At 33.0% G+C, this 12,467-nt stretch overlaps 1 protein-coding gene across 4 annotated transcripts in view; it reads right to left on the bottom strand.

Annotated features, from left to right (window-relative positions):
* Positions 1-7,352: 7,352 nt before the first annotated feature.
* Positions 7,353-12,467, bottom strand: part of LOC128550611 (uncharacterized) — a 37,891-nt gene continuing 32,776 nt past the window's right edge. For all 4 annotated transcript variants that reach the window (XM_053529913.1, XM_053529914.1, XM_053529912.1 and 1 more), the window contains 2 exons: positions 11,853-11,906; positions 7,353-11,433 (listed from right to left, as the gene is read on the bottom strand). In XM_053529913.1, coding sequence (XP_053385888.1) covers positions 11,129-11,433; positions 11,853-11,906 — 359 coding nt within the window. In that variant the 3' untranslated portion in view covers positions 7,353-11,128. The remainder of the gene's footprint in view (positions 11,434-11,852; positions 11,907-12,467) is intronic.

Raw genomic sequence — 12,467 nt, 5'->3', positions numbered from 1 at the left:
CATAAGCCGTTATTTCCATTGTTTTTAATAATTAGTACAGGGTATACACACAATTATTAAAACATTATGTATATTTTATTGATTCATTTTTTTGTGTGTGTTCTGTTTGCTTTAAAAAGTTTTTAATTTGACGTGCATGTTCAAGCAATATATAATTTGGCACACTATTAACATTCCTGGAGCCAGCCCACTGTTATTTAAAATATGTTACTTTGATAGTAACGTTAATAATAACTGTGTATATTAACCAACATACTATTGAAGAGAAGTGACAATGATAATTGATGATTATTTAAAACAACAAAACTTTATGTTGAATATATAAGAATATTTTCAATGATGCAGACACATAAACTGGGCCTCAAAATATAAATATTCAAAACGACTTTACGAAATTTTGAATAAAATGATCTGACAGTCAATCTTTATACAAGGAATTATGTTTCCAATTCATCCAAATTTAGTGTATATACACCGTAAAAACTTTTAAGAGTAATGTGTACATAATTACAGAATTTATCACAATGACGTGGCGTATTTGTCAAATTAACATTTTGTTTTAATAAATCACTATTGGTCCAAAATCTCGAGGATGTGTGTTTCTGGGAAATATCCGTCCTGCCTGTGCTGTATGAAGCATCTCGACAATACTAGCGAAACTTCATTAACATGAAAATGTAAATATGTCAGCCTAGAGCAAATATCATGTATAAAATGTTGAAATCAATATCGAATTAAAGAAGTTAGTCAGTTTGGAAAACTTGGTGCTCTCCAAATAATTTAACTCGGGCTGCGCCCTCGTGAAATTATTACGCCTGACGTATAACCGCCTATTGTGTATAAAAAGTGTTAAAACACTGTTTTGCTATCAATTATTTCTGAAATATTCAAAATAACATCAGATACCATCCACATAACAGTTCAATATAACTACATAAAAGAAGCAAAATATTGATCATTTTCAGCAAATAATGGCACAGAATCACGTACTTTCAAAATAAAAGCTATTAATTGTGTGCGGTAACTGACACGTAACGTCATGACGAATGTTTTGAACCGTTTCTGCGGCAATTTATTTATTATTTCTGCATCATTATTGAAGCATCAGATCGGAGACAGGTTCATGATTTTTTTTCAGAAGAATGGATAATCAAACACATTTAGTTCGTCGTAAACGTCGTCGTAAGACGTCACGTTAGCTTCCGGTTGGGCATGCGCACATACAAATATTAAGGTAACCTACCTCCTTAAATTATATCTTTGATAATTTTGCGCACACCCTGTATTGATTAACATAAGACAATAAAATATTCTCTAGTGTGCATCAAGGATAATATAAATTTTATTCACTTCAACATGGCGGCGATTGAGATGTTGGATTTAACAGGGAACATTTCTTTGTTAATTGTGGATCATAAGTGATAGTATGGGATCATTTTTCACTGTATTTTCAAAATTTGCAGTTTTTCAACCAAAAATGCACACTTTATACGAAAGAGAAATGTTTATGTCTTTGTTTATTTTGTCTTGTTTTCACAATAAGAAAACATCGGAACATGGAAGAGAAATCGCTTTTACACGCATCTGGTGAATATTTGAGTTTTTTTTATTATTTCTTTTGCTTGATTATACCTGTAAAATACCCCGAACGAACTAAATTATCCCGATCGGGAGATGTGCCCAGCCTGTTTTACTGTAAAATTTGAAACCAAAATAAAGAAATGGAGATGATCAAAATGTAAATGTCCGAAAACACAATAAAAACAAGACCTTAATCTGTTAATAGACTAATATGAAATTAGGTGCTACCTAAAAGGCAGAGCTCCCTTGAAAAAATCACCAGTGCCCCTAAGAAATTAAAGGAGTGGTGTTGAAATTATCTGTAATTATGGTTTCGTTTAGGAAGTTTATGTTCTATTAGATCTACTAAAATTATAAGTATTAATGATAATTCATGATTTCTGAATGCATGTTTTAGACTGCATCAAGATTAATTCTTGGCATGTGAAAACTCGAAAGATGTTCTATGTATAATCAAAAGAAAGTTCGATATAGATTAGCATCTGCACCAAGATAAAGAAAAAAAGCGTATTTAAATGATTTCTCTTATTCTTATTAAAACGTGCTGCATCAACAATTTTACCTAAATTATTATCATACTGGAAAACAGTCACATATGATAACTCCTTCAAATTGAAAAGCTTGAACCTTGAAAATTTCAAACCTAACAGGATCTCATTAGGCCAATAGCCAAAGGAATTCAGTTTCTTTGCGTGTGAATGTTTGGCAATGAGGACTTAATGTAAAAAATTAATGTTCTAATTCCAAAGTTAATAGAAATTAGAATTTACGTAATCCTGGAAATGACTATGATTATAATTCTTTTAAATGTCATTATTGTCAAATTTTGGTTCTTTCTGGAAGGAAGAATGTGTCCAACTTTCAGTCAAAAATACTGCTATAATAGACGCCTGGTATGGGAAAATTACAGTTATTTACATGACTGTACAAAGCTTGTTTTAAACCCAAAAGACTAGCAGTTTTTAAAAGTTAATGATCAGAATTTTACCAAGAGAAAAACAGTGTTTGCCGAAATTCTCGAAAACCCCTGTTTATTTACTGAACTTCTAAGTTAACAATCTATGGCTTTTTATGGTTAATCTTTTAGCACTATAGAATAGGGATGGTAGTAAGAACCTTTTTGATGTTTATTGATAATTCATCGCCAATAGTTTTAGTTGTTTTTGTTTTTTTTGATAAATTCTGGTCAGTGATTTTAAAGCTAACGGATGAAATATATGTGTACGGGGAGAAGAGCATTATTTGCTTTTCACAGTTCAAGGTCTGTATATTTTGATCCTAAAGCTTTTTTTTTTTAAAGTTATGTCTACTGACTACTGCACATGCACTGCATTGGAACCTGACATCAAAACCTCAGGTACACAAATTCACATGTTGTGTAATATTATTATATTGTTTCATGGCTCTAGGTGAAATAGTTTAAGATATATGCAGCACAAAATCATTAAGCACTTAATGTGAATTTTTTACTGAGTCAGGGACCATAAGTCTGGTCTGGTTGAGTGAAATTCCAAACAAAACACCCACGATGCACAACTTCATATCCTGTATAAAATCCAGTTATGTTTTATGACTCTGAGTCAGATACCTTTTGAGATACATGCGACATAAACTTGTTTGCCTTTTATGTAACTCTGGTCAGACGAACAGAAATTCCGAACAAAACCACAGGTGTTTTCGACTTTAGTCATCGTGATTTTGACTTTCATCATAGTTGCTTCGACTTCCGGCTTCCACAAATTGCTTTAAATCAATAACAGTTGATACAGCTATTATCAAAATAATTTATGTGTAGGAGTTATCTTGAGATACAGACATCCATAATCATACTGAGATCGCATTGCAAATGTGCAACTGGAATGCAAAACTACGATGCTGAAAGTCGAAACTACAATGACGAAAGTTGAAACTGCGATAGTGAAAATAAAAAAGTCGGAAACCAAAACAGCAATCATGGTGAAAACAAGGTCAAAAATCGAAGCCATGATAAGGAAAAGACGAAGTCGAAATGAGATCGCGTTTCACCATCATTGTTTCGTGTTTCCATCATTTTCATTTTGAATTTTCACCATTGTGATTTCGACTATCACCAGCGTGGTTTCGGCTTTCGGCTTTCGACTTTCATCATCGTAGTTTTGACTTTCATCATCGTCGTTTAGAACATTGTCGTTTCAACACAAATACAAATGCGATGGTCCAAACGTTGTCCGTAAAGAAAATGTATTGTTTGAAGAAATATTAAATCGGTTCACAGCTACACATATGATATGGTATTTATCATTCCTTGGAAATTAGTATTGTCCTTTAGTCTACTTTCAAGTCAGAAAGTAAATTTAGCACTATAGCGCTGAATGTCTGGGAGATATATTTGAGAGACATTTCTTTCTTTTAGATTAATTTATTCAAATTTTATTGTGTGTATATATTCACACATGTATACATCACATTTAATACAAGCATTAAATTAAATACATACACATGGCTTGGGCCAGAAGTTGTTCCAACATTATCTAGGTCCCTCCTCAGATTTCTTTCTTTCACTTTGAGCTGAACAGTAAAGAGTTTTCGAAAATCAATCTTCCTTTTCGGCTAAAATGCACATCACATGTCTTTGCATTAGTACTAGTTTTCATGTTTGGAGGCAAATGATATAATATTATCATTGTTTGTATGAAAAGCAAATGCTATTTAAGTGCATGGAACGACAGGGTATGCTAATGCACAAGGCGTGTTATCATATTTTTTTCTAAATCTATCTACTTATCTACCTTTCTACCTACTTCTGTAAGAATTGTATATTTTTTCTGAATTCTAGTATAAAATGTGATACTGATTCTATAGATAAAGCCATTTTGGAACAGTGTATTTGGGTATTCCGAACCAATTTTCAGAAAATGAGTCATTTCCGGGCTTTCCATATTCATTTCTACCTGCACATGTCTACCTACGGACCATAGTTTAGAGAAGCTGGCTTCAGAATGCTTTGTCAACTTTATTCAAATGACATAAAAGATAAAGTTTAAATAGAAAATAAGACCTTAATATTTTATAACACATAGTATCGTGTAAGAGGAGTGTTCGAAAAGTATTGTGTATTGTGGTCTGAAACCTTGAAAACTGATGGAAACGTGCATGTTGTCATTTCATACCCTCAAAATATTCCCCGTGCTGAAAAATGCATAATTTTAGTCAATGGATCCATTTCCGAAAAGCGTAACGGTAGGCTGATTTTGGTATACTACGGAGGTACTGATGGACAGCAGAACAGAGATCTAGTCGCGATCGATATTTCCGACCAGAAAAGAAGTTTTTCAGTTTTGGAAACAGAAAAAAGTCGCATGACGCCAGATCTGGGGAATAAGGTGGATGTGGTGGGATAGTAACTCTCTCCGACTCAAAAAAAACTGTGTTACTGTGCGCTGGAGCATTGTCATGCATCAGTCGAACATGTTGAAACCTGTGACTGGGCGACGTTTGTTGTAGTACTTCTTTAAAAAAAAAATCAAGATAACGTCACGGTAGTACCTACCATTCACACTTTTACCCTTTTTTTTTTACTAGAATCTGGACTGCTATACCTTCGCTGGAGAAGAATATGGCATACAAAACTTTGCACTCAAAGTGCGTTTTGCAATTATTGGCCTTTAGCAATGTTTGGTGGCCCGTATTTTGTTCCCAACCTTTCTGACAGGCCCAAAATAATGCACCCAGGTTTCATTATATGTAACAACATTTGCAAAAACCTTTTTGTCGTATTTTGGGAATTTTTTTAGCAATCTTTTGCCAGTTTCAACACGTAGCCTTTTTTTGGTCGTCTGTCAAAAGATGGGGGTACCCACCTAACAGAAATCTTTCTTAGTTTCAATATTTTCTTTGAAATAAAATGAATTGTTGATAATGAAATGCCAACAATGCGTGCAATATCGCGTACTGTATACCGAGCATCATTTTGAAGAATTTCTGTGATTTTCAAAAAGGATATTTTGTAGTTTGGGGGGGGGGGGGGGGGGGGGGGGGGGAGGGGGGGGGGAGGGGATTAATGTGTTTGTGTGCGGGTGTATAGTAATGTGAAAACTTTGCAATGCTCAAATCGTCTCATCGCCACAAACCTGTATTCCAGGTTTAAAGTCCATAACTTGAATAATTTTGAAGTAGAACTCTGGACACAAAATACAAAAGACAGAATTGTAATTAGAATTCACTGTCACAATTTATGTCCTTGACCTTTGACTTACGTATTAGGTTCAAGCGCTCTTCACTCCGTTTCATCGCGACTTGCCCATACGTTAAGTTTTAAGTCAATACCTTGAATAGTTATTAAATTATGCTACTGACACGAAATATGATGGATACAATTGACCTTTGAGCTGCATTTGTGAACTTAAGCGTTGACACATCAACCTGGATCATGCTATCTGCACATCTTCCTATCGCTGACTACCCATCTGCAAAGTTTAACCTAAATACCTTGAATGGTTATTAAGGTATGCTACGAACACGAATTATGATGGATGGACACACGGAAGGACGGACGGACGGCCAACGGACGGACGCTGATGCAATCACACATAATGTTAACATGTCCGAAACGGAAATAAAAATGAGGAATTGTTTTATTTAATATCAGATTTAAGACAGGGCGATCGGTAACACCGATGGATAATCCCCGAAATTATTGTAGCATAAGGGGTTTCTCAGTCACGGAGATTGTGTTAAGGAGAAATGTACATGCGAGATGGGAACATAACAAATGAAGAACATGTATTTTATTTGAAAACAAATTAATCTATTGCGGAATAAAGAAGTATACTTGATACTTGAATAAGTTAGGTGACAAGAAGTTGTGAAAATGACAACGTAAATGTCTAAAAGTAGCGTGACAATATTCTTGTCAATCTTTGAAATGAGTCACCAAATGACTTCAAAGTAAATATATACATTACCAAGAAAGAAATGTTCGATTTATGCCCTGGACAAGGTTTTTTAAAAAAGGAGATTATTCAAAAATGGGACACATAGAGTTATGGTTCATTGTCACTGCACTCCCTCTCACTAACCTCTATCAATCTGTAAAGTATGAAGTCTATACCTTAAAATAGTAGACAAGTTATACCCTGGACAATGTTTTCAAAAACGAGAATAATTGAAAAATAGGACCACATAGAGTTATGGTTCCTTGTTACTGCACTTTCTCTCACTGACAATTATCAATATGTAAAGTGTCTAGTCAATACATTACATAGTATTCAAGTTATTTTCAAAAAGGAAAGATGATTTAGAAATGGGACCACATAGAGTTAAGGTTCCTTGTCAATTCACTTGCTCTTAATGAGCTCTATCATTGTATAAAGTTACAAATTGGTACCTTAAATATCCTCCACACAAGAAGTGTGACGGACGCACGGACGGACGGACAAGGTGGCAAATACATGTCCCCCTCTTTCAGTTGAGAATTTAAATGTTACTGCCTTTATACTCAAACAGAATATTTTTCCTGGTGCTAACACAACTCTTTCAATGCGTTCGTCATACGGGCAGGCATCTTGGTAGAACCATCGACCTTTAGTAACTTAAAGCTTGTTCGAGAGTTTCCTCATGAAAAAGTTCTATACCGCACCCACATCATTGAGGGTCATATGATCCGACCTTAACAACTCGGCAACGAAACCCTTGTCCCATTTAGGTTTACCTTAGAGTAACATTATTTGAAAATGTCATCTAGGTTAAAAATATAAAGAATTTAGGGTCTAATAAGGTAACAAAGAAGCATGTACTTTTTTGGCTTTATTTCCTGTTTACACATTAGATATTAAAAATCGATTTAAACATTAGATATTAAAATCTGTTTACACATTAGATATTAAAAACCTGTTTACACATTAGATATTAAAAATATGTTTACACATTAGATATTAAAAATCTGTTTACACATTAGGCAATACAAATGTTAGTTAAACTTCACTCAGTCATTTGGCATGTCAAACGTTGTAAAAGTTTTAATGTATATTCTATATTTGAACATAGAATGCCGAGTCCAAATATGGATTATTGCTGCTGTGTACGAGTCCAACAGAATGCAGTATTGTACTCAAATCTGTTAAATAACCTCTTTATTTCATACCATAATAAGAAATGAAATGAAAGAAAAACAAATATTCACACATTATAGATGTCGACTGAAAACATTTCAAGATACTTCTCAACAAATATTAGAAACTAATATTCCTCTCTGATAATATGTACGTTAATGATAGATGGGTACATTGTCATGTTTTTACTAAAAGCGCCCCCAAAAAAACTGAAAACAAATTATCATCAAAATTTGAACGGAAGCAACGGTCATCGGATAGGAAATGCTCTCACTAAGAAATTGAGTGATCATACTTATCTGTTCTACTTTAGAGATAAAAAAAGGTATCGTATTCTTTTATAATTTTACTCGTAGTATTATACAAGGGAAGGAATCCAGAACTACTGATATGGAGTTGTCGTTTGGATGTTGTTACTTATATAAAATCCATTAACCCATTTTAAATCACACAATACAAAACTGTTATCTATTGTATCGTTACGTGACAGAAAGAAAGGCTTTCACTTGGTTGAATATGTATAGTTATGAAATTAAATTCCGTATTGTACTAACTGACACTCTTAATAACGTCATATTATCACTAATTATGTGATTCTATTTACACCGATGAAACTGGAAATGCATACAGACTTAATAATTATGTATATTTTTTATTTTCATTCTATTTTCTACTTATTTCCCTTATTTGTATTTGATTATAATATATATATTTATCAAGATTTAGTATAAATACAAATGTGCAAAGAAAGATTTAAATGTAAAAAAATGGACTCGTATCAATGTCAAAATATTGAATTTTTCAAACGTTTGATATGCCAAAAAGTCGATTGTTTACATTCAATAATCCGAACAATCAAATGTTATTATAAACGATCCAAACACATATATCGTGCATAACATAACAACATATATTGTGCATAACATAACATAACATGTGCATAACTAAAACAATGAAGAATGGTTAGATGTCGAAAACAATTGCTGAATTATCACTTACATAAAAACGAAAATGAAGCTCAAGTGATGCGACCTACAACTGTTGGATGAAGGTCAAAATATTTAACGAGCATGTAAGAATGACAAAACAGTATTGTGGTTTATCCTCTTATTTACCATAGTCCTTCGTTCAGATGCTTGGATAATTCCCTGTGCATCTGAACCTGAACAGTGTAAATCAGACGATTAACATCGCAAAACCTTCTTTTTTAAACAAAAAACGTTGAACGTGGATTTAGCAAAATTCCTTTCACCAAAAACAAATTTATCATTATTAATATTTACAGTATGCAACACACTGTTCCGCAAACTTCAAAATACAATAAACACTTGGAACCTTAGAACCATCTGTTCCCCTAGCTTCAATATCTGATAAAAGAATGAAGTTTGCAAACAAGAGTTATATTTTCTGTTTCTTTGGGATCATGGAGTCCATTCAACATATGTGTAATAGAGTTCCGCCTACTTAAGCCGCTGCTAGGGGCGTGAGAGGTGTTGCACATTTCATTACTTCTCAAGAACAGACTCAGTCAAACCGAGTCTGCTATTATTATTCTCGGTTGCATTATTTGCTTCCAAAGGATCAATTTACAGATTGTATTACTGTAAAATTGGTCACTTCTATTCAGAAGGTTTCTCCGAGCAATGTTTCTTTCTACAACTACTGGTAATGATATGTCTAATATAATTATCATGTGATATTACTTGATCCATACCTTGACCAAACATTCTTAACACAAGCATTTTCCTTTAAGTGTATGCATCGTGATAAGTTAAATAAGAATTACATTACATGAACGCAAATAAGATGTATCAGAAAAATACGGATCAATTGCATAACAAAGGAAAAAACATCCAACAGAAAAAACAACATCAAAGACCGCTGCCAGAAGCATATATGTAATTTAGACCTGAAATTAACGCCTCTCGATTAGCTTTCGTCAACCAAACTTATGATATGAGAATAAAATTTAGTTGTAAATGTAAAGACAGAATATTAATATAACTATTTAAGAAACAACGAAATTAATTATTAATTCAATGAATAAGCAATACGAGGACCAAGTAGGATCTTATTGTAAGCTATTTATACTATTACAACTACGTCTGAAATCACTTTTGATATATTTAGATACATATACACAAGCTGTGCTAGACGCGATTGATGACTACCATTATACGATAAATAGGCCTCCGAGCTCGACCTTGCTCAAGCATAACCAATTCCTCAAGATTTGGAAGATGGTATCACATGATAAAACAGACATAATACTATAAAATGATATAGACCGCTTGCAAGCACAACCGATTACTGCATGTCTCTTTGTAATATGACTTGACACAGGTCCACCACAGGATTCAAAGAACTTATTGTCAATGCTGCCGTTCAAACAACACAAACGATGATAAAAATGTACAGACACTCATTGATTATATATCTAGAAATTAAGATCAGTAGCACATTAAAGAACTATTAATTAATCAGATAAAATAAATATCCTTCCTGCAATCTAACTAGTTTGATTTACCGTAACTACGTTTCCCCTTGACTTTGATTTCCGCTGTATACATCATTCTATATACAACTCGATGGGTGGTATTAATGGAACTCTTAAAAATGTCAAAATATGAGAGTTTTGCATAATCGTCAGAAAATGATTTTGATCCTGTTATTCAAATTATACATCACAGATGGCAAATTACGATTTTTTTTTCAAAAGTTTTCAAAATGTCATAAGTTTTGAAATAATCGTCATAACCCGGTTGTAAAAGGGTATTTTCTAACAAAGGAATGTTTTGAAATTTCAAATGGCTTTATGTGTCGATGGATTGTTGTAAAACATGAAGGACATCATCGTTAGCATAAAAGCAACGTTCTTTTCTGTATTTATTTTTAAAATTTCAAAAGATATTTTTTCTGTAGGACAGAAAAATAAAAGAAATCGCCATACAATTGACATCTAAGACTTTTTTGAAATTTAAATTTTTCTACTATTGACCATTAAAACCTTTAGAATGATGTATAACTTTATTTTTGTTTGCAGCTTGAGGTAAGCAAACACACCTGTTACTGATTTGGATGATCAAACTAATCGAAGTTTCAAACATTTATAATCTGTTTTCATTTTTAAGATTACTCAAAGCAGAAATTAAACTTTCTTAATAATCTAAACTTTCTCTGTAAACGTTTATTTACAACATGCGATGAATCTAGCTGTTCGTACGATACTGGACATTTTATCTTATCATTTGTCGTCATGTTTTTGAAGTGATAAAATTGAAGGTATATAATTAATGTCCAATTTTGACGAATCATGATCTTACAGCTTCGAAATAAAATTACTGCGATGAATACGTCTGCAAATCGCATTGCCAGAATGAATGTCAATATTTATCCAAATAAGAAAAAAAAACTCCGATTCTCTTGCTTTTGTCCGGATCAATTACTGTGCACAGTTCTTATTGCGATTCATTTTCTTGACGTATTTCGCTTATGATGTTCCGTAGCAAGTCCTTATCAAACGTCGCACCAGATGCTACCATGGATTCTACAAGGACATCCAATGTAGTATTCTCCGGTTTTCGCTTCCAAATGCTCAGCATTTGAACTATCTGATTGACGATTGACTTTCGGAAATCTCTCATTATGAGACCCATTTGGACATTTGTCAATCCTAGTTCGGTACCCACAGCCTGCCAACCAGAAGACATCGTTTGAGCTATACGTGGTATGTACTTCTCTGTCAATGTAACCTTTGGTACATCTGAAACATCAGTAATGTTTCATTTTATTACATGACTCTTTGGTAGATCATCGATATAATGAGTTCGCTAATTTTGTTATAATTTCTACAGTGATATCGAATTCGTACTTATTTAAAGGAAAACACTCTTTAGATTATATTAAATGAATCGAATAAATAAATAGAAAAGGTACAATTTTAGGCAATGTCAATGAGAAGATAATTTCTACACAGAGGTTGTGAGGACGTTCGATGCATGTAGACAGCAGAGTGTAAAAAACAGACGTAAAACATGGACAACGACTTGATTGTATAATCTGGTGAATGAAAAGGTAAATTAATATCAGGTTCTTTTGTTTCCAACTTAAGACAAATCATGCTGTAACATTATAGATCTATCTTTTGTAAGTATTTAGGTATATTTGTACATGAATAATTACCCCAGACATCGTATTTATTTCCTCCTTTCCGTACATTTGGATTAGCTGTTCTTTCTGGAAAACATATTTCAGAGTTATTTTTTAAAAAAAGTGTCAATTATATAGTTCTTTTATATTTTATTTAAAGACCAATAATTCAATAAAGGAAAGAGTTTAGCAGAGATTACATGCTAGAGAGTAGATTTGGTAATATATGTATTCCCCGACATAGGGTGTGTTCATTCCTTATAGTTAAGGCACATAAAATATCAATAAAGGATTTGGAAAGGAGTGAAATTTTAGTATACCATCTATATGATAATAAATCAAGTCCTGACGAAACAATATGGTTGCATGTCATTATTTTGGTATAATTATGGGAATTTTATACATGTTTAAACTCTATTCCTCTGCAAAAGAAGTGAGAAAAATTCTCTAGAACATTTTTAACCGTCAGAAAATACATATGCAATCATTTATTTCTGTTTAACCAACATTTTTTATAGCATTTAAACCTTGTAAAAATGTATTAAGAGATACGTAATTTACACTGTCTTACAATTATTGGAACATTGTGATTGTCGTATACGATCGCGGAGTGAAAGATGTCGGATTGCTGTAATATAAAATACACCC

Source organism: Mercenaria mercenaria, chromosome 18 (assembly GCF_021730395.1).
Source record: "Mercenaria mercenaria strain notata chromosome 18, MADL_Memer_1, whole genome shotgun sequence".
NCBI classification, from domain to species: domain Eukaryota; kingdom Metazoa; phylum Mollusca; class Bivalvia; order Venerida; family Veneridae; genus Mercenaria; species Mercenaria mercenaria.
Note: the sequence above shows the minus strand (reverse complement) of the source record. Positions and strands in the feature narration are given on the sequence as shown.